The 23,072-nt window shown below is 37.0% G+C and overlaps 1 protein-coding gene across 1 annotated transcript in view; it reads left to right on the top strand.

Annotated features, from left to right (window-relative positions):
* Nucleotides 1–9,921, top strand: part of C5H1orf141 (chromosome 5 C1orf141 homolog) — a 29,326-nt gene extending 19,405 nt beyond the window's left edge. The window contains 5 exon segments of the mRNA XM_028512649.2: nucleotides 5,652–5,721; nucleotides 7,086–7,275; nucleotides 9,081–9,429; nucleotides 9,432–9,524; nucleotides 9,527–9,921. Of these exon segments, the coding sequence (XP_028368450.1) occupies nucleotides 5,652–5,721; nucleotides 7,086–7,275; nucleotides 9,081–9,429; nucleotides 9,432–9,524; nucleotides 9,527–9,654 (830 nt within the window). The 3' untranslated portion in view covers nucleotides 9,655–9,921.
* The last annotated feature ends 13,151 nt before the right edge of the window (nucleotides 9,922–23,072 follow it).

Genomic DNA, 23,072 nt, shown 5'->3' with positions numbered 1-23,072 from the left:
ACAACTTTGAAAAGACCCAAGTGTTGGAATTAATAGAGTTTAAGGCAGCTATTATAACTATGTTTAATTAAAAAATAAAATATGTTCACAGTGAGTGAAAAAAGAGGAAATCTTATCAGACAAATAGAAACTACTTTAAAATATGAAAATTCTAATACTAAAAGTATATAATACCTGAAATGAAAAAACTCACTGGTTGAGCTTAAAACAGAATAAAGATAGTGTCAGGGAACTTTAAGATAGATCAATAAAAAATTATACAATATAAAAAAAGGAAAAAAATTAATATAAAGAGATACAGGAACCTGTGAGTTAATACTGAAAGGTCTGCCAAATGTATAATGAGAGTCCCCAAAGGAGAGGAGAGCTAGAATAAGGTACAAAATAGTGGTCAGAAACTTCCTTCTTTGAGGAAAAACATAAATTTATAAATTCCAGATGCTTAGTAAACCCTAAGCAGGATAAATATGAAGAGAACCATACTTAGGCACATAGTCAAACTGCTGAAAACCAAAAAATGAAGAGAATATCTTGAAAGCAGACAGAGGAAAACAAATTATATAACAAACAATTAAAAATACTCCTGACATCTTATCAGAAACTATGGAGATCAGAACTATAAATGCCAGTAGACATTGGAACATCATGAATATACTAAAAGCAAAAAAAAAAAAGAAGAAAGAAAGAAAATTATCAGCCAGAATTTTGTATCAAGCAAGCAAAAGTTTCCTTCAAGAATATTCTTATGACATTTTTGGTAAAAGAAAACTGAGATAATTTATTGCCAGCAGACCTCTGTTACAAAATATACTTAAGGAAGTCCTTCAAGCTGTAGGGAAATGACATAGATTCTTATCACTGGGGTTGTTGAATTTATAAAATGTGTTTTAAATATTTTAGCTATGAAAATAATTACATTATTTTTCTCCTTTAACCTATTGGGTGGTAAATTATAACAACATAATGGTTAGAAACCTTTAATTTCTTGATAATTTGATTTGGCCATTATGAATTGTTCTATTTGTATAGTGTTGAATAGTAATTTATTTTAAGTTTGTGAAAACTCATCACCTTCTGGTACCTCATCATTTCAGACTTTGGTGTCAAGATTATGCCAACTTATTAAAAGAACTGAAAAGTTGTTTACTTTTTAATTAATGTTATCTCAGTAATTTTCTTTATGTTGAAGTTTCTCTGTTTGACTTTCAAGGCATCTGTAGTCTATTTCACAACTCTTCTTCTCACCTATTCAAACTTGTGTTTTATAGTCAAAAAATGATCAATGTCCCCTGCTCTAAATATGCTGTTTTTTTTTACTGTGTTATGAATACTCTAAGCTTCTTCTGAGATACTCTCATTTTCAAATTCCAGCATTAAGTTCTTCTTCATTGATGAAATCATTCCTGTCTATTTCAGCCCTCACTAATATTCCTCTTTTATAAACTCTTTTTCATGTATTAATTAGCTTGGTTCTAAGTGATATTTCTTTATTACATTACTTACTAGTGTTTCATGTATGCTAATCATATGCATCCAATGAGAATGTGAGCTCTTTGATTTTTATGCTTTATTTTTATCCCATATTATCCAAAACCAAATATATTCTGTACCTAGTGTGAAAAAAGTGTAGTGCTAAACAAATGTTTGGTTTGTTGATGTTCACAAGTTATGTTGTTTATATTTATATATGCTTATATTTACATATGTTTATATTTACATATTTTTGATATCTAGATATATGTATTTAAGTGAAAACACAGGGAGCCAATGTGAGACTCTAACTTAGGAAAATCTGAATAAGTTTTTCTCCAGTTTCTCCCCCTTTATTTGGGGCTATTCCACTGCACCAACTCTGTGTATGAGAGAGTAAAGCTTGTTTTTAAATTGAGAAGGCTATTTGTTTTTCAGTATTGGAGCTTAGACTTTCCCTGAATTTGGAGTAATAAATTTATATGGATATAAAGTCTAGGCTTTAAAGACAAAGAATAAAAATTAGTAAAAGTGTGAGCATAGGCAAATTTTTAAATTTCCGTAGACTTGTTTCCTTATCCATAAAGTGGTAATAATACCCACCACATAGGGTATTTTTTTATAATTAAATGAACATGGTATTTTTAAGTAGTAAAAGAACTAGCCTTCTATTAGCTATCAAAATTAGACATTCCAAATGTGAATCAAATATAAATGATCAATATACACATGGAAAGAAATGATTTTTAAAACACTTTTTCCTTTTTCTTTTTCCTGACGTTTAGGCAGAGTACGCCAAGCCCTTACGTTATCTGTACTCACAGCATAGACAAGGATGTAGAAGAACACTGGGTCCTACAACCTCCTCTGGACCCAGCACTCAGTCTAACACTTATAAGGAGAAAGATGCTATTTTGTTTACAGGTATACACAATGTGTGTTTATATTAAAATAACTGAAAATTAACTGCATCTAACTTTTAGACATAGTATGAAGAAAATCTTTAACCAAGGCTATCAGAATCTGGTCATATTGTCATATTATTTTACTACTTAATAACACTTGAAGACTCTATTAGAAAAATAATAAAGTCCATATTGCTTAGTATGGAATATAAACTGCTAAAAGCCTTTTATTGTATCCTTGCCCAGACTGATTCTAGTCATAATGAACAATCTATTCCAACTACTCTATGATTTGATCCATTCTGTTCTCTGTTCTCAGAGCATATTTCTCCACCTGATAGATTCCTATTCATCTTTAGTAACTGGGACACTTTTAGCAGCACTTAAAAGAAAATCTGATTACATGTGGCCTAAACAATAAAATATATGTAATCTCAAACAATAAGTCCCTCAGTAAAGCAATCTCAGGGCTGATTATTTCAGAGGTTTATTGATGCCATCAAATATCCATTTCCTCCATCTTTCCTCAACTGTCTTACCAGGCAGCGTGTCTTCCCAGCCTTGCTGTACAATACAGTGACTACTAGTTAAGATAACTTTCATGGGTAACAACATCCACTGTAAGAGAAAAACGCTTTGTAAAAATGAGGATAATGTTCCCCAAAGCCCTCCAGCAGAATTCTCTTTGTCTCTCCCTGGCCAGAATAGCTTCCTGCACCCATATATAAATCCATAGACCGTGATTGTCTTAGAGCAGTTTTTCCAACTTTCAACATGACCCACAGTAAGAACTACCTTTTATATTACAATCTAATATATATGTGGATCAGAAGATTCAGATTCATGGAGCCCTAATTATTTGTCTTTCTGTCTATAAGTTGAACTTGATTGCAGTATTTTAGTTTTTGGTATAGTTATTAGTAAAGATCCATGTGATGCACTCTGTTACATCTTTTAAAATGCTGGTCAGGAGATGCTAAACTGATAGTATCTAAACTGATGAGTTTGTAGCTCACATTTAGAAAAGCATAGGCTTAGGTGGTTCAAGGTTCACTCCCTTGTGCTAGGAAAGAGCCAGCCTCATTCGAGGGCCATAGTTGCTTGAAGGAAGATAAGAGCAGAGTTCTGTTAGCAAAGAAAGGAGGAAGTAACTGTTAAATAGGCAATCCTCTCTTTCACACATTATTCTTTAAGACTCCACTTAAGGGTCACATCTTTTCCAAAGTATTCCCTGATATCAGTGACAGGCTGGTCTACTTTTTTAGCAAAGCAACATTCCTTTTATAAAATTTATTGAGTCTCTATAGAAGAGGTAACAGAAGTAGAAAAAGAAGAAAAATGTATTAAATTAAATTAAAACTAGAATATTTTGTCCAGAACTCAGAGAACATCTGTTATATATTGTAATATAAAGTAGTTTGAAAGAAGATTCCAGAAGTTGGTTTACCATTCCATTTTGGTTTGGCCTACTTCCTGTATATCCAGTTGGCAGTGGCAAGGACTGATTTTCCCTTTCTCTTCACAAGCCAGGTTACTGCACCCCAGCCCTTTGTATCAAGCAGCAGACCTGTCCTTCTCCCACTTGCCTTCCCCATTTGTATAAATGACATCTCCACAGTTGCTGAGGCCAAAAACCTAGAAGTCATCCTTGATTTCCTTTTTTCCCTTATATTCCATATTCAGTCAGTACAGCCGGCTCTACCTCCAAACTATAACCTGAGGCCCACTGTCTCCTCTGCTACAGTCCTTGTCTAATCCACCAACATGTCTTATCTGGAACACCGCAACAGTCTTCTAGCTGGTTATGCCATCGCTACTCTTGCCAACCACATTCCTCCTTACCACCACAGACTATCCATCTCTGAGCAGACAGAGGGGTCTTTCTAAAGAATAAATCAAACTACTTTATTATTCCACTTAAAACTCTTCAGCCCTGGCTGGTATAGCTCAATAGATTGAGCACTGGCCTAAGAACCAAAGGATCACCAGTTGGATTCCCAGTCAGGGAACATGCCTGGGTTGCAGGCTGAATCCCCAGTTGTGGGTGTGCAAGAGACAACCACACATTGATGTTTCTCTCCCTCTCTTTCTCCCTCCCTTCCCTTCTCTCTGAAAATAAATAAATAAAATCTTAAAAACAAAAATAAACAAACAAACAAAACCTCTTCAAATGATCTCCATTTTAACCAGAATAATATCTGAACTCTTCACTATGGTTTATTTGGTCCTATGTGATTTGGCCCCTGGTACCTGTCTCATCTTACTCCACCCTCCCCCTCATACACTACACGCCAGCAACGTGGGCCTTTCAGTTCCTTCGGATTCCAAGCCGGTTTCACACTTTTCACTTGCTCTTTCCCCTGCCTAGTAGGCTGTTCCTCAGCCCTTCACCCAGCTACCTCCACCTCTTCCTCAAATTCTTGAGAGAGGTCTTCTATAGTCTCCATAGGTGAAGTACCATGTTTATATTTTTTCATAATATGTACAAGTAGTTGAAATTATTTTATATATTTGTTTTGATCAATTTACTTATTTATTGACTCTTTCCTCCCTCTGGGGTTATAGGTATACTATAGATATGCTGCAATATTGATCCTTTAATTTTCAAGACTGCTGGGTTGACCCTGAGGTAAACTGGCAACGGTGCTCTCGCATGTTTATCCAGGTGTACTATGCGAAGGATACTGATTAAGAATGTTTGCCATGAGGTGGACTAGGTTGGGAAGCACTGCACTAGAATACAAACTACTTGAGGACAAGAAAAAAAGCTGAATTTATTGCTAAGAGCATGTATGTCTGGGGATACTTTTAAGAAGGTAGAGAAATGCTGGATTGGCTACCAAGTGTATCTGGAAGAGTTCAACCTTGGATACTTTCTTTATGCCAATTGACCAGATCTATTTGACATTTGCTAACTTCCCTCCATACCAACAGTGTTTAACCATCTGAGGCTTCCTACTGGCTAATAAGACTTTACATATTGGAGATATTTATAAATTTGGGAATACCTTTCTTGCACAAAAATCTTCAGTACCAATTTTATGTTTATCTGTCTTAGCTAAACATTAGATCCTTGATTGTATGATTAGATCCAAGATAATCTTTTCCAGTTCTAGCTTGTTCACTTAAGAAGCTTCTACTGAGCAGCTACTGCAGATCAGGCAATATACCAGGTGTTTTGTATATGTTATTTTATACTGTAAACTATTTCATACAAGATATTTTCTAAATGCCATAGTATATGTGTGCCTTTTATAAAACTCTTTATAATTTCAGCTCAAACTGAAAAAAATCCTAAGGCATCATTTGATTTGGTTGGTCACTTAGAAGATTATGTAAATAAAAGGTAATTTATTTTTTATTTTTAAACATTTTATTCTGTTCAATGATGTTTCTTATAAGAAGAGTTCTGCCTTTTATGTTCTGGACCAAAATGAATCTATTCTGGATTATTACTATTTAGGCCATACTACAATCCAGTATTAATCCTAGACTGTTCAGTGAGTCAGCATTACATTTGGACTTGGAACACTTGTTCTATCTGCTGCAAGTTTACAGTCAAATGCAGAGAAAGACATGGAAAAAATGAATGGAGAGAAGATCATAGTGTTTTTTAGACACAAATTTAGTAAAAACACAAATTTAATTACACTACAACATGGATGTAAGAAATGTAGCTTTTTATTTTTATATAAAGTTTATCTTCCTCATGAGATTCTCAAACTCTGTAATGAACAATTAGTCTAGTGTGCTTTAAAATTTGTTTGGCGCAATAATATCTGGACTTTTTAGGTTTATCTCAGTCTTTCTCTTTCTTTCTGAGATAGACTTTCTGACATTGAGGAAACTCACTTGACAAAGGGTCTTTGTTAATATCCTTGTACAGCTGGTCTCCTTCCTAGATGTTCTGTGACTTCTGCTCTCTGTGATTCCTGTCTGTATGGTCTGTTCCCTCTGAATTCACATAGGGTTCCCTCTTAACTGTCATTAGTATGGTAGGACTCTCTGAGTCTCTGCTATATCCTTCGTCTGCCTGCCCCTCCAGGGGTGTCCAACCCATAGCCCACAGGCCACATGCGGCCCAGAATGACTATGAATGTGGCCCAACATATAATCGTAAATTTACTTAAAACCTTTTCTTTGCTCAGCAGTTTTCATTAGTGTTTGCGTATTTAATGTGTGTCCCAAGACAACTCTTCTTCTTTCACTGTGGTCCAGAGATACCAAAAGGTTGGACACACCTGCTAGATTATCCAACACTTATGCCAAGCCTTTGCTATGGGTTACCCCACCATTGCAATGCAAGCCTCTTGGCAAACCTAAACTCAGTGACCATGTCACATGTGAACTAAGCATGATCTGAAATGAAAATTATATCCTCTCTGCCTAACCACTTTTCTCCCAGAATCTCAACAAAAGAATGTAGAAATACTTCTCCACCTTTGATGTTCTCCTCAACCTACATAATGTTCCTTCTCCCACTGAAAATCCAAAGAGGCACACAGATTACTGTCTTGCTTCCACCACTACTTTTGCTGTGCACCCTGCCAAACCAGGCAGGAATGTATGTTTTTTTCAGGCTGAAAGTTTATAGCAGGGGGTTTGGGGGAGATGTTGGCAGTGACTTCGAGGAATGGGCAAGGCAGACAAAAACTGACAAGCTGAAATAAGCCCTATAGACAATTATGCTGAACTTGTGTTTATTTTCAGGAAAAAATCTCCTCCACCAATGAATGATTTTCATATAAAAGGAAATAAATCTGTCAGAAATGATCAGTTAAGTGAGTATCGTTCAGTAGAAAAGAAAAATTTGCTCCCCTTATGCATTGAGGATGAACTGAAAAAGCCAAATGTCAAGATAATCAACATTAGTCCAGCAAAGACAGTAACTCCTCCCATGGTAATAAGAATATCTACTGCTGTTCAGTAAATATGTGTATTCGCACTCCTTTTGGGAATATCACATTCTAATGGCCAGAATCTTTGATAAATCCTTCTTTTGGTTTCACATGTGTCAAGTTTTAATGCTCTTTTTAGAATTGCCATCCCCAAATATAAAATGTGAATGGTACTTTAAAAAATGAATCATGCCCTAGCCAGTGGGTCAGTTTGTTGCATTGTCATCCCATACCCGAAAGGTTCTGGGTTCAATTCTCAGTCAGGGCACATAACTAGGTTGTGGATTCAATAACCAGTCTGCATGTGTCTGGAAGGCAACCAGTCTATGTTTCTCACTCACATCAATGTTTTTCTCTCTCTCTGTTCCTTACTCTTTAAAAGCAGTGAAAAAATGTCCACAGGTGAAGATTAAAAAAAAATGAACCATATATCACTTTTCTATCAATCTACTTGAGCTATTTCAACCAGAAAATACATTTATTAAAGGCAGTTTGGTAGCTCACAGAGCCACTAGGAAGACTGGAAAGACAATCTGACTTGAAAGCTATCCAGTCACAAGTCACCAAATTACAGCCTCAGGGTGCTCTACTGGGGCCCATGCTGCTGATCACAGATAGCAGTAAATAACTCTGATTGTGGGCAGGGGACACTATTTCTAAGGCCTTCGTCTCTGTGGCCCTTCAAAGCTAGATATATCTACCACCATCCTCACTAGAATAGTGTTCATAGTGCTAATTTTTTCATAGTGCTTGCTTTTTCTGAACTAAAGACTTGTCTTAGATGTAATTTATTGGTAGATCCCAGGTCACATGTCTGTGCCCTAACTTCAAGGGAGGCTGCTAAAGCTAGTTTCTGCTTCTCCCTAAGGTTACATAGACTTGAAAGGTGAAAATTTTCCTAAGGTATTGGACAGACCAAAGATATGACAGATTTCCACTATGGTGGCTGAGTGGATAACACTGACATTACCAGTGGATTGCAAAACTAAATCTTTTGTCATTTTTGGAGAAATCATAGGCACTAACATGTCTTTCAAAATAAGTACACTAATATAAAATCAGATGGAACCTTGCTTCTTATAATTTTAATTATATTTCTAAAAGTAAAGTATCAATCACTGAGTCAAAGTTTATGAACTAAGTGCTGGTAATCTCCATATTTAACAGTTTCTTTGGAGTTAATTTTTTTGCCCTAGAATGGAAATTTGTGGAAGAGTTTACTGAGTAGCTCATACATACAGATTTTGCTACCACTGTGACTAAAATAATCTATTTTTAAGTCAATCTACTACTTTAGCTACTTTATTCTGCATATATATATATATAGCACTTTTATGTGCTGTGTTGGGACATAATAACAAATATAACCATTGCAAAGATAATTTTAGATTTTCTGAGTTATTTATTAGGATATTCAGACTTTGTAATTTGGGCTTGTAATCGGTTATGTCTCTTATGACTTTTGACTAAATCTATTTTCTGGTATGCTTCTTATTTCTGGACATGGAAACTAAGAAATGTCTGAATAATGTTTCATTCTCCCATGTTCTACTTTATTTCAAAAAGGATTTTAGGAGGCCAAAAGTTCAGATTTTAACCCTAACATCTCAATAGAATATTAAGAAGAGAATGGAGTATGTCACATACAAGTACTTGTTTTTTTTTGTGTATGTTTGAATACAACTATTGTTCATATTACAACTCCTATGTAGTCATTTTCAGAATATTTTATTTTATGTATAAAAATACATGTAGCCTTCTTACCTCAATAGATTGATGACCAAGTACTCTTTTCTTTAATCTACAGGAACAAAATGATACAAATCCCATAATTTTCCACAAGACTGAATATGTACAAATGTTACTTTTGACAACAAACAGACTTCCTCCCCATCCTATGGAAAATAGAAACATTTGCCCACATAAAAAGGAAAAGTTTGTTTTAGAAAAAAATCATAAACTTCTCAGATCTTTAATTAATGATAAATGTACTACTTCTTCCAAACCCAAAAGCACTATGCCTACAGCATGGAAGGAAGGTATACAAGCAGTAACTTTTGAAGTGAGCCATAGAGCTGTAGAGGAGAAATCAAAGAAGAAAACTACTACGCAGACATTCAAAAACACATCCTGGAATAAACTCCAAAATTTCTCAGAGCCTTTTCCAGCCTAACAAAAAAATTTTTAGGCATCCTTGGTAAAACTGTTATTCAAGAAATGAGTGCTAAAACTGGCAAATTTGAAAGACTGTTTCTACAGTAACACCAATGAGCAAATTCAGTGCCTCACCTGTCAAATATTGTTCAAAGCCTTTAAAAAATGTACTCAAAGTTCATACATGACATAATGTAACTCCACTGGATGATTTGTTAAAATTTTAGAGTGAAAATTCAATTTCTCATAAAATATTATTTACAGCAATACTTGGATAACAAGAATCAAAACATTTCAAGATCATCAAAGAAATTCTTGTCTGAATAGTAATGTTCTGATGGATGGTATAAAAGGGCAAAGCATAGAAATTGTATTTACAAATCAACAGTAGTCTAGGAAAAACCAATATTTGTACAAAATAAGAGGACAAAAGAAATATTTATCAACAAGAGGAAATAGCTCATGAATTTCTGTTATCTCAGTTGGACTTCTCAATCACCAGCATTCCTACAATAAATAGTGATTTGGACCAAGAATGTTATAAACTGAATCTGGAAATTGGCTATTAGAAGCCAAAACGTCAATAGCCTTACTCTGTAATTGAATATTAAAAAAGAAAATGTACCACTAACCTGATGCATAAGGAAATAATCATTTTGGATAATCATTGTGTGTCAGCATTTTGGATAATCATTGAAAAATAGTATTTTACAGTAGCATTTCATGTAATTAAAAGGGCTTTGCAAAATTTCAAATAGTTTTTTGTTAGTAAATGTTAGCACTTCATTACTATAAAATGTTTTTTTTTCAAGTATAACTTTGACTTTTTCTGAATTGTTAAATAATTTAAAGGAATAACCTCTCTTATAAGCTAAATAATTTTAGTAGCAAATACAATAAAGTATTGAACATGTTAAGTATATTATTACATTGCTATTTCATTGTTTCTCTTTAACTTCTCATTGACCCGAACAGTATAAAGGCAGAACTCGATTTAGAAACAAAAGTTTCATTTTAAAAGTTTAGTTGTAATCCATTTATTAAAGGATTAAAAAACAGAAACCTTAACTGTTAGTGCTTGAGGAGATGTGGGTTTATATAGAAGCAAGCACTTCAGTTAGGGAAGGCGTTGGGAGGTCTTTAGAAAACTTTCGAGGATGAGGAGATTAATTTATCAGGTCCCTGTTTCCAGTTCAGACTGGAGGCCTCTTCCCGTGTGTCTTCAGTGCTGCTCTGAGGTGTCTTGTCACCAGAGGCAACAGTTGGCTTTCACATAGAATGTCAAGGACAGAAAATGGAGACGGGAGGGAGTGAGAGGAGTCTGACTGGAAACTGTAAATGAAAAGCAAGAGAAAAAGGCTTCAAGATAAGGTACTGGGCTTAGGAATGTTGGAGGTAGGGGAGGAGATACAGGCTTTTTACATTTCTTCTGGTTCTGGCTGGGGAGAAGTCGCAGCAGCATCTCAAGGTCATGAAGTTGTCTTCCTCTTTGTCCAACAAACAGGGATTGACCCTTTTGTTCTCTTTATTTGCTGTCTCCTATTCTCCCTCTGTCCCCACCCCACCCAAGTTTTCCCTCCTCCCAGGCTCTCTGCAAAGCGAAACAGTTTCCCTAACTACCCTGCTGGCTGAGAAGATAAAACACAAACTCTTTTTAATCACTGACAAAAATAAAAAGAAATAGAAAATACACTTAATGATAGCACAATAATGATGATCTTTTTTATTTTTCCTGGTATTCAGTGTAAGATAAACAACTGTGGACCTTGGATTTGGGCAGAAGTGAAGTGAATGAACGTGGACAAATAATGTAAACTACCTGAGCCTCACTTTACTATATATCTTCCTTATGATGGAGATAGCATTACCTATTACAGTATTATTATTTTCAGTATTAAAAGAATAATATGAAGCACCTTGAGTATGATAAACAGTCATTAAGGATTTCTTTCCTATTCCCACCCTTTTCTCTGCTCTAAGTGTAAGTATAACATCTTAAAGATGTTCCTCAAAATCTCTTAATTCAATCTTTTCTAAATTACATGTTAAATCTAACCACAGTATTGAGACTTTAGCCTAAAGTAGATTCAAAATAAAAATGGGGATTTTTGTATTAGCTATTTTTGGAGGTTCCTGCTTGAGCTTACAAGCTTTATTCTTTTTTTTTTTATAAAGTGTATACTTTTTTTAAAATTTTTTAAGATTTTATTTATTTATTTTTAGAGAGGGAAGGGAGGAAGATAGAGAGAGAGAAAGAGAGAGAAACATCAATGTGTGGTTGCTGGGGGTTATGGCCTGCAACCCAGGCATGTACCCTGGCTGGGAATCGAACCTGGGACACTTTGGTTCCTAGCCCGCGTTCAATCCACTGAGCTATGCCAGCCAGGGCCACAAGCTTTATTCTTTAGAGAGATATTCCATCAACTTAAAAATTTCATTTTGCTGAGGATTTTCCACTAAAACTGGAAAGCTGGAAGCAGTGGATTCTGGGAAGATGGCAACCTAAATCCAGCACCTTTCTCTTCTACTCTCAGCTTAAACCCATTATCTCCTAAACCAAACAGCTGCTGGGATCTTCAAGCAGTGGGGTACAAGGTTAGACATTGTTTCCATGCTGACACTGAAATCTGAATGTGGCCCTACAGACCAGTCTCTGAGTCACAAGGCAATGGTGGAAGTTATATTGTGTGCTGGGACTAGTTGGCCAGTTGGGATCTGTGGATTACCCCAGGAAGAGGTTGCCTTTGCCCCTTTATAGCTGTTCCCAGTCTCTTTGGTCCCCCAGGAGGCCAAGAAGGAACCACCCAACCAGTGAGAAAAGTGGGAAGTCAGAGATCCATGAATTTTCCTTCAGATGTCTTACCAGGGGGTTGTGGTTGACTTGTTTCTGTAGCCCTGGTTCATAATGGGCAAGACTTTAGCTTCTACCACTTATAAGACTGTAGTCACTAGATTCTGCAGTAAATAGACCTGAGCTTCCCTGAGCCAACTAAGAAAAATAGAGCTCTATCTATAGGGGCCCAGCAGTTGACAGTGGCCAGCGAGGCAGAATATAACAAAGAAAAGGGAAGAATTATGAGGATTACCAGAGGTTTCACCAAATGATGGGGAAAAATAAGTAAGCATAGTAACTTTGTAGGATCAACAGTGAGAAAATTTTTTTGAAAAAAATGAAAGTTTTTCCTATTTGCTCACCCTGACAAGTCTAGTGCATTTAGTAACCAGCTATAAAAACAAACAGAACACATAGAGCTGCTAGAGAAGACAAAGACAAGGGACAATTTCATGAGAAAAATAGTAAAAGCACTGAAGGAGATTCAAGCGTGGCTCCACCCCACTCCCACCCCTCCCACACACATATACATACTATGCTACTTTCTATAAGACAACTGTTTCATTATATTTGTTATTACTCTCAAGCATAACCTTAATGATAGAAGAGTTAGCTATTAATTGAATAAAAAACAATAAAAATTCCAGATTAAAGGGAAATGGGATTAATAAGGGAAATAAAAAATGACAAACAAAATCATAAAAATACTTAAGTCAACTATCTGTCATTATACTATATTTGAATTGGTTGGATTTTTTATTAAGAGACAGAGACTCTCAGACTTAGTTAAAAATAACACTTAACTATATATTGTTTGTAGGAAGTATAGTTAAAGCAATAAAGAAAGCCTAAAAATAAAAGAATGTAGAAGGAGATACCAGACTAATAAAACCAAAGAAATTGGAGTGGCATTATTAATATCAGATAAGCTAAAGTATAAGATTAAGAACAATAAGTAAGACAAAGAATTACTTATGCCTTATGTGATAATAAAAGAACAATTTATGGAAAAGATACAACAGCATATTTGGTACATTTTGTAGGTACCAAAGTATCTAATTATATAAAGTAGACTCTTGGAAACCCAGAAGAATATAATAAAAGCAAATTATAATGAGAGACTTCAATTCATCTCTTTCATAGTTAAAAAGGTAAAATAAAACAAAAGTATAGATACAGAATAATTATATAATTAATAACATTGATGTAATGGATATAGATTTTCTTTGAAACAGAAATAATATATTTTGCAGTTTGTCCATAGGAAATTGATGATATTCTAAGCTACACAAAAATACTTAACCTTAGCCCTGGCTGGTGTAGCTCAGTGGATTGAGTGCAGGCTCAGAACCAAAGTGTCCCAGGTTCTATTCCCAGTCAGGGTACATGCCTGGGTTGCAGGCCATGACCCCCAGCAACTGCACATTGATGTTTCTCTCTCTCGCTCTTTCTCCCTCCCATCCCTCTCTAAAAATAAATAAATAAAATCTTTAAAAAAAATACTTAACCTTTTGACAAACAAATGTAGAGACTTCTTCAGTAATCCTATAAAAGTAAGAATAAAACCAAAGAAAAATCCAAATATATTTACTATTTGAAAATAAAAGGATGAAGAAGAAAACTCAAATTATAAAGCAGGAAAAAATGAAAAGGAAATCACTTCATTCCAAGTCTTATGGCACACAGCTAAAGCTAGTTCCAAAGAAAATGTATTCCTTCCATTTTTCTTTCTCCTCCTCCTCCTTCTGCTTAGTGAAAAGGATCCTAGGTTCTCATCTTGTGAAAAGAGAAAAAGTATAAAGTAAATCAGAAAAAATTATGAACAGGAATTTAATACAGATAAACATTAAAATACTTAAATAGAAATAAAAATATAGTATAAAATCATAAATAAAAACAAAATGTATTGTGTATTTGTTTTTAAAATACACTAAAATGGATAAATCTTTCTCAAGCATGATTTAAGGAAGAAGAGCAAAGAAAAAAAACAGTATAAGATTATGAAAGAGAAAAGAAACAACCCTAAATATAGGAGAGTAACAAAATCATAAGAAATACTGCATGCAAATTTATGCCAACAAATTTGAAAATCTAGAAAAGAAGTGCGTGGTTTCCTATCAAAAAGAAAATGAATGAAATTGTTCCCTAAGAATGGATATTTTCAATAGACCTATTTCCCAGAAGATGATGACATGGACCATGTCTAGATGAGTTCTCAAGTAATTTTTCTTTATTATTGAAGCCAATGTGGTAGGCAGAATTCCAAAGATGTCTCCCCAAGATCCTATCCCTTGTTATTCAAACACTAATTTAGATACTGCCTGGAAAGGACTTTTTGCAGCTGGACAAAGAGTTACTAACCATCTGACTTTAAAATATGGTAATTATTCTGAATTATCGATGTGCCCACTGTAATCACATAATCCCTTAAAAGCAGAATGCAGAAGTAAGAAAGAAGTAGCAAAAGAGAAAGCAAGAAAGATGGGACAGAAGTAAAGTTTGAAGACTTTGCTTCACAAGGGCAATAATGTTAAACACTTGTTTATAATATTTCCAGTTTTTCACAATTACTCATTTCCTCCCTGCCTTTGCCATGCTTGTGCATAGGCGAAGTGTTGTTTCCCTACTCCGTTGACTTGGGCTTGGCTATGTGATTTATTTTATTTTTAAAAGATTTTATTTATTTATTTAGAGGGAAAAAGAGGGAGAAAGAGAGAGAGATATCAGTGCACGAAAGACACAGTGGGCTGCCTCTCACAGGCCCCCAACTGGGGACCTGGCCTGTGACCCAGGCATGTACCCTGACCAGGAATCAAACCGGCAAGCTTTTGGTTTGCAGGCCTGTGCTCTATCCACTGAGCCACACTAGCCAGGGACATGTGACTTAATTTAATCAATAGAGTGTGCACAGACATGATTTGCATGATTTAATTTTGCTTCTCTTGCTCCTGTCCTCCACTATAAAAGTATCATGTCTCAGTTAATGGCCATTCCTTGAGCCTCAGTGCCAGCATAAGACATCTGGGGCCAAGGCCAGCTGAGTCCTGCAAAAACCCAAAAGAGCCTCAGCCAATTCATGGCCTTCATGTAATATGATCAAAAAATAATTTTGTAAATCACTGAGACAATGAAATTATTTCTACAACAAGGACAGATTAAAACAATCTTTGGGGAACTTTAACCTTTGAATTTAATTTCCCACAAGGAATTTCATAGTGGGGAGGGTGTTTTATTCAAAATCGGACATCTCTGTGTTGTTAGCATTTTATTATTGGAGTATGTTAATCTCATGACAGAATCTCTGATGAATCATACTGGGCAATGGTCTGGCCATAATTTAAGATGGGAAATAAAATAGGAAGTGAAAATTTTATCTTGACACATCATAGTCTTGGGGTTAATTAATATAATGATTAATGTATTCTGGATGCAAAATTAACCCTATTGAATAACATGTCTGGGAAAATCCCAAAAGGCACAGTGTTGGAGCAATCTCATAAGGAGGACTTCCCTGCTAGCTGCCAACCTCCTCTTCAGAGGGTGCTAGATACACCCTTGATTGACTGTGAAACTGATGATTAAGTTCAAAAGCTAAGGGAAACTTAGGGAAGAACACATACCCCCCCCCCCCCCCCCCCCCCCCGCCCCTTTGTTTCCTTTTGGAGACAGAATTTCCCTATGGTAATATTCATGGCCTCATGCCCCACCCATTACTCACTTTTCACCACTGAGGAGGAGTGAAAAGCCTTATTAAAGGTGATAACAACTAGCCCAAGTTTCTTGACTAGGTAGGACTAATGAATTTAAAGACTCTAATCCTGCCCTGGCTGGAGTAGCTCAGTGGATTGATCATGGGCCTGTGAACCAAAAGGTCGCTGATTCAATTCCCAGTCAGGGCACATGCCTGGGTGGCAGGCAGGTCCCCAGTTGGGGGCACGTGAGAGGCAACTACACATTGGTGTTTCTCTCCCTGTCTTTCTCCTTCCCTTCCTCTCTCTCTAAAAATAAACAAATAAAATCTTTTAAAAAATAAAATAAAATAAAATAAAGACTCTAATCCTAGGGATTTTATTATTTTCTTCCGTGTTTGCCCCAAGTCAGAGAGAGCAGCAATAAATACAGTAAATGTGTGTGTTCTGCAGACTCAAAACATTCCAATGGGTGGGATATCACATACTTGGAGATGGGAATGCAGAACACAACAAGTCCATTTAATTCTCAAACCTAAACCATCCTCTCCAAACAGCTTAAACGGTTTTATTATTGCTGTCAACCTGCCTTTGGTATCTATCTCCCAATTACTTCCAAATTTCAGTGGGGAAAGATGAGCATTGTTCTTTATTCCAGCATGTATTTTCCAATGTACTTTCCTAGAATGTCTGTAGTCAAAGATACTGATTCCATCTCATAACAATGAGTATGGATATGGATGGGGTGGCAGGAAGAGAACCGCCAGAGCAATTCAGACTGTTTACCAGTCTTCAAAATCCCTTGCTTCCTGAGTCATACTTTTTAGATCTCCAAGTCTAATACTCTAGGCTGGCTTCACCTATTCCCATGCCTACTCCAGCTCCTAAAACGCTAGCCTGGCCTGAACCTAGTATCCTATTTATTCCAGCACGATGACTAGAAATTTAACATAGGTTATCTACCCACAAGGAATACCTATTTTGGGGAATATATATCACTACATTTGAGATGACATCTCACCATCTTGACCATATTATTACTTTTGGGTTCTTGAGTTTTCTAAGATAGAAATGATGAGGAAATCCCAGAGAAACTTGATTTTATTAAGCTTATGCTCAAGCCCAAGGAAGGCAGCACAGAGGAAAGGAAGCACTGACTTGGGGTCTGACTTTGCTTGACTACTTTTATAAACTGGGGACAAAGCAGGCTGTGAGAAAAGGCAGGCTTTTTGAAAAAGGTGGGCTTGCAGAATTTTTCATTTCAAAGTGGGGTGATTTCTTTTCCATTTCTATTGCCTGGTAACTATGTTCATGCACTATGGGGCAAGATGGTGGACTGTTCATTACTGGCACAGTAGGAAGGTCATATATTAGTCAGATCTCAATAAACTGTGCTTGTGGGTCAGTAGTTCAGTATCTGTGAGGAAGCAAGCATTTAGAAGAGAGATAAAATCTGCTACCTCTGCATTTTTTAGTAAGGAGCGGAGGGGTAGTGAGATTCTTGCCATCAGCTTATCCTCCATTCCTTCTGGCCAACTGGTCTTAACTTGGCTGCCTGGCCCCTGGGCATTTTTCCATCCCTGGGTCCAAGTCCTTATACTGTCTCACTGTAAGGAGCACACCTGGAAGCTTATCTTTATGTTATATGGATGAAAAAGAGGCCACATACTAAATCTGACAAGCTCAGAGGAGGCCTGCATGGTGAGCCTTACAAATTCAGAGACCTAGAGTAACCACATAGGATAGTCTGAAATGAAAACTTCCCAACTAAAAATGAGTCATGGTGGATAGTCATGTTCTAGGCTAGTATCTTCCTTGAGAATGGTCAATCTTTACCTTAACTGAGCCTGTCTATTGTCTTTTTTGCATCTATGATAACATACCTTTGGAATGTCAGAGTAATCTCCTTTTCTTGAGACCTCTTAGGACACAATCTCCCACCAGAATGCTGTTATCTTGTTCTGCTAACAATCTCTATGTGCTGTAAATGTTCATTGTTAAGTATCCTACACCTACCAATATAAAAGAAATTCTGTGTCTCTCCATTTTACTCTTTATCCAATCCCAGAGATTTCCCTGCTTTGCTTTCTCCCACCTCCCTAATCTATCACTGGTGGATTTCCTGTTAACCTCTATACATCTTCCCTTTCGATTCTGATGTATAAAATAGGTGGTAAAACTGCCATTTTCCAGAGCATATTCTCAATATATTGAGATTTTGCTTCCCAGAAATTGTCATCAGTTTGCCTCAAATAAATTCATAAAAATTCTGCCCTGGCTGGTGTAGCTCAGTGGATTGAGTGCGGGCTGCGAACCAAAGTGTCACAAGTTCAATTCCCAGTCAGGGTACATGCCTGGGTTGCAGGCCATGACCCCCAGCAACCGCACATTGATGTTTCTCTCTCTCTCTCTCTCTTTCTTCTTCCCTTCCCTCTCTAATAAATAAATAAATAAATAATACTTACCTATACTTTAAAAAAAATTCTTACAGATTTGGATGTTTCTTCTATGGACAGTTACACAGAGTAATAAAGCCTTTGTACACCTGATTTAGAATCTACATCTGAGGATCACAAGATGTGTTTAGTTCTTCCAGGATTCCACAGCCAGATACTCATATTTTTAAAAGCAGACCTAAATTTCTGTTAATTTTTGACACATTAGATCCAGCAAAATTTCTCCCTTAACTCTACTGCTCTTAGTCACTAACCTGGATGTCTCTTTCAGGTACCACCACCAAGTATCCCATTTACCACATATTTGGTAGCAAGACAATTAATTTTTCCTTTTTCTTTTTTTTTTTTTTTTAAATATTTTATTTACTTATTTTTAGAGAGGGAAGGGAGGGAGAGAGAGAGAGAGAGGGAGAGAGAGAGAAAGAAACATCAATGTGCGGTTGCTGGGGGTTATGGCCTGCAACCCAGGCATGTGCCCTGGCTGGGAATCGAACCTGAGACACTTTGGTTCCCAGCCCGATCTCAATCCACTGAGCTACGCCAGCCAGGGCTAATTTTTCCTTTTTCATTTCCACTTCTTTTTCCCTATCTCCATCACTCCTAAACACACACACACACACACACACACACACACACACTAGCAGTATAGATTCTTGGACTACGCAGCCTTCGTGATTATAAAATCATTGTCACACATTTTGAAGCAGAGAACTCCTTCAACGCTTTGGTGCCCTCTGACTATCTGGCAGGGAGTGAAGTCACTATTCTTAAAACAGCTCATGCCATTTCCATATCTTACTAATTGCTTATCAGCCAGGAAACCTGACAGCCATCAGATAGTCAAAATTATTCACAATGGCGTAGCTTAGTTGGTTAGAGAATTGTCCTGATGTGCCAAGGTTTCAGGTTTGATCCCCTGTCAGGGAACATGCAAGAATCAACAATCGATGTTTCTCTCTCTAAAAATATAGTTTTAAAAAAGTTATCCACAATTAAGTGGATAATTTGAGGAGAGTTTAAGAGGTAGCTAACAAGGTATCAGCTCAGTGTAAAGAGATAAGGGATAATGTAATGCCCAGAGCTAGTAACCACACCAGGCCTATGGGGCTGAAGGAAAGAGAGGACTAGAGGTATTGGGGAAGAACGAACTTCATCCTCGAGTCCTCTTTGGCTGGTCTGATAAACAGACATGAAACAGATTAGTAAGAGAAGGAAACCGAATTTAATATATGTTGGAGGCCATCTAACAACTGACCCTTGACACAGTCAGGATGGATGAGACACGTCTGCACAGCAGAAACGACTATGGCTGGGTCTCCTGTCTATCTCTTGCCATATGTCTGTCCCTATTAGCATCAGGTGGTGGGATTTTTGGACACCTGTGCTTTATAACAAAAAACCTTGCACAATGCCTCTGACTCTGCATGAAATGACTTGCTGACCACTAACTAGAAGCCCCTAATAGCCCTAATGCTGCCCATTCCCCCCACCTGGAAAGTTAAAGATAGAATTAAACTATGGGCAGACTAGCTGCCAGAACGCTGGAGGAGGCCATTGCTAGGAATGTCTAGGGAGTCACCATTCAAAAGCTCAAGATTTATTAGAACCACTGCCTTTCCCATGCCCTGGGCAGGAGCGGTTGTTGGGACCAGATAAATAGAGGAGGAAGGAGTTTTAATTTAAATATAATAATCTCAGTACATGGAAACATAATATGCCCCCCCCAGATATGTAGTTAATAGATCTAGGCAAAAAATCATTTATCGAATTTAGACAATCTAATTTCTATAAACAATAACTAATTTTTAAATCACTCCTTGTACCCCTTTGATTTAGACCAATCTATAGAAACTTAGTAGATATTTAATTATAATCACCATTTAAAAGTTTGTGTTTGTATAGCTTTGTTGGCTATCTGATTAATGACCCTCTTGGTCAAAATAACCTTTGTTTAATATGGTTGACCTGTGGGACTTCCTGTACTTTTCGGTTATTTCTTTGTTTAACATGATTGATCTGTAAAACCTTCTGTGTTTTTAGAAATTATTTCTGTGGTAATCATTTTTGTTTTAATAATCACAATATGTATTGAATGTTGTATAACGTCCCCTATAAAAGTAAAGATTAATTTTCCTCGGTGAGTCAGTCAGGTCTAGAGAGCCTGGCTGTCCTCCGGCATCACATCTGGTGTCTGTCTCGTTTCACCTGAGCCATTCCTCCTTCGGGGACCCTGAGACCCGCCGAGGCTGGACCCCGGCAAATACATACATATGTTTGGGAACCCGCATATATGAGAGAGTCAGAGACCCAACATGCAGGAGAGGTTCAGAGATAGGAAATGGACTTAAAGTATATAAGACATCCTGAGCTAGGTAGGTAACGTGCCTCGTAGGCTTCAAAGGGTCATTGAAGGATGATAAGAATGTCTGTAATGTAATTACGTTTAGTAATTAGAAGTTTGCCTTGCCCTATAGGTAGGTCAGAGGAAGTTACCTGTATAATTTCTTATTATGGGCAAGGCCTGGATTCCAGTTCTTTGGGGTATCAAAGGAGGGGCAGAAGTTGCTCTTGAGCCTGAAGCTAAAATTGCCCCTCGCGCAAAACAACCCAAATACCACAGAAGCACATTCTGGGGTGGCTCATTCTGATCTCCCACAGAGGAATGATGGTGGAGAGGGAGTATGGCAGCCCATGGTAAAGCCCCAGGAAGGAAGCTGAGGTATTTAATAATACCCTGGAATTCCACTTTCCTTTTGCCCTCTTGTGCCTGTAGTGCCTCCCATTGGCTAAAATCAATCAAAAGTCCAGGGTTAAGACAGGGCTGGGATTAAAATGAGGCAAGAGACATGCCTAGGGCACAATATATAAGGAGACACTTCCTGTCAGAGCCTTGCGGTGCAGGGTGAGCCCTGAGAGTACCTCCTTAATTGTCATGCCCTAGGTGCCTCTCTGGCCTCACTCTAGTCCCAATCCTGAATTCAGAGAGCCCATTGATATAATTCATAGAAATAAAACCTCCAGGGCATGGAGCTGGGTTTGTGAGTAAACTGGAGAATCAACTGGAAGATATTCAGCACATACTATGAGGAAGTTCTTATTACAGTAATTCAGAAATCTGTGGCTGCCTCTGGACTTCCTTGATCTACTACACTTGATCCAGGAGTTTTTTTGTTTCCTACCTCCTTAATTCCTTGACCTTTTTCACCCAGCACCCCAACCCTCCTCCCATCTGAGAGCTGTCAGTCTGTTCTCTGTATCTATGAGTCCGATTCCATTTTGTTTGTAGAGGACCTGAATAGACATTTCTCCAAAGAGGACATACGGAAGGTCAGTAGACATGAAACGATGCTCAATGTCACTAATTATCAGAGAAATGCAAATTAAAACCACAATGAGGTATTACCACACACATGCCTGAATGGCTATTGGATAATTTAAAAAATATTTCTCCTTTTCCTGGAAGCCATCCAGATATTTCAAGACATTGGAGATGTCTCATTTTTCTCTAGGAGTCAGATGTTCAGGATTAGACACAGGTGCAGTGTGAGCAGGAAGGTATTTTATTTCAGTGCCCAAAGGGAGAATCAAAACCAGTCATTATTAAAGCTGAGGAGATATTATTAAATGTAAATCCTATTTACCACCAATTTCACTCTTTAAAAACTTTTATTGTAAATGTTCTCTGCCCAGAAACTAGGTGGGACATTGCATTTATAGCTATAGCCTTGGGATGACAACAAAAAAGGAACACAGAGCAGATCAGTCCAGTAGTCAAAATGTAGATTCCAAAGTGGCATTTAGTTTGTCAACATGCCTAATTTATTTCAGTCAATAGTTAATTTGATCCAAACCTAAGTGTAGACTTCTGTGTGAACTAGAAACTAAGTATGGGCTCTCTGTTTCAGATATGAAATACACGTGCTTAGTGGCAATAATTGGTAACTAATCAATTCTATTTCATAATTTTGCTTATTTTTTTCTCCCAACATCCTTACTATCCTGGTCTTTTCGTCTTTTCTTTCATGGAGTTGCTTAGGACCTTAGATTTAAAAAGGATCTTGAAAATCTTCTAGGCCAGGGCTATCAATAGAATGCTCTGCAATGATGGAAAGGTTCTATGTGTTGTTCAATACAGTAACTGCTAGCTACACGTGGCCATTAAACACTTAAAATGGTTCTACAGCAGGGTTTCTGAGACTCAGCACTATTGACATTTTGGGCTGGATAATTCTTTATCGTTGTCAACATTGCTGAGAAAATTCACCATGCTGAGTAGGCCCATGCACAGTCATTCTATTTAACTTCAACCTCGTTCTCTCAGCTCTCAGCAATCTTCTTATTTAACTCCTGTTCACATCCCTTGACACAGTCCATAGGGGCTGTGCTCAAATTCATGATTTCACCCTGCCCACCAGTTCCAAGGATAGGAGGAAAATAAAACCAGTCACAGCTGTAATATGAGACTACTTTCTCATGTAATCCTGGAGTTTAGTTAAAATTTCCAGTTCCCATGTGGTAACAATACTAATCATCTCTGAATTTCTCCATCCTGTGAGAAAATCCAAGTGGGGTTACTTGTCTGTTTAGATCTAACAGAGGAAGTTCAGTGTAGTAAAAAGAACACTGGAGGGCAATAGAAGAGGCCAGGGTTCCACGATCAGTTTTAC

This window comes from Phyllostomus discolor, chromosome 5, assembly GCF_004126475.2.
Source record: "Phyllostomus discolor isolate MPI-MPIP mPhyDis1 chromosome 5, mPhyDis1.pri.v3, whole genome shotgun sequence".
Lineage (NCBI taxonomy): Eukaryota > Metazoa > Chordata > Mammalia > Chiroptera > Phyllostomidae > Phyllostomus > Phyllostomus discolor.
Note: the sequence above shows the minus strand (reverse complement) of the source record. Positions and strands in the feature narration are given on the sequence as shown.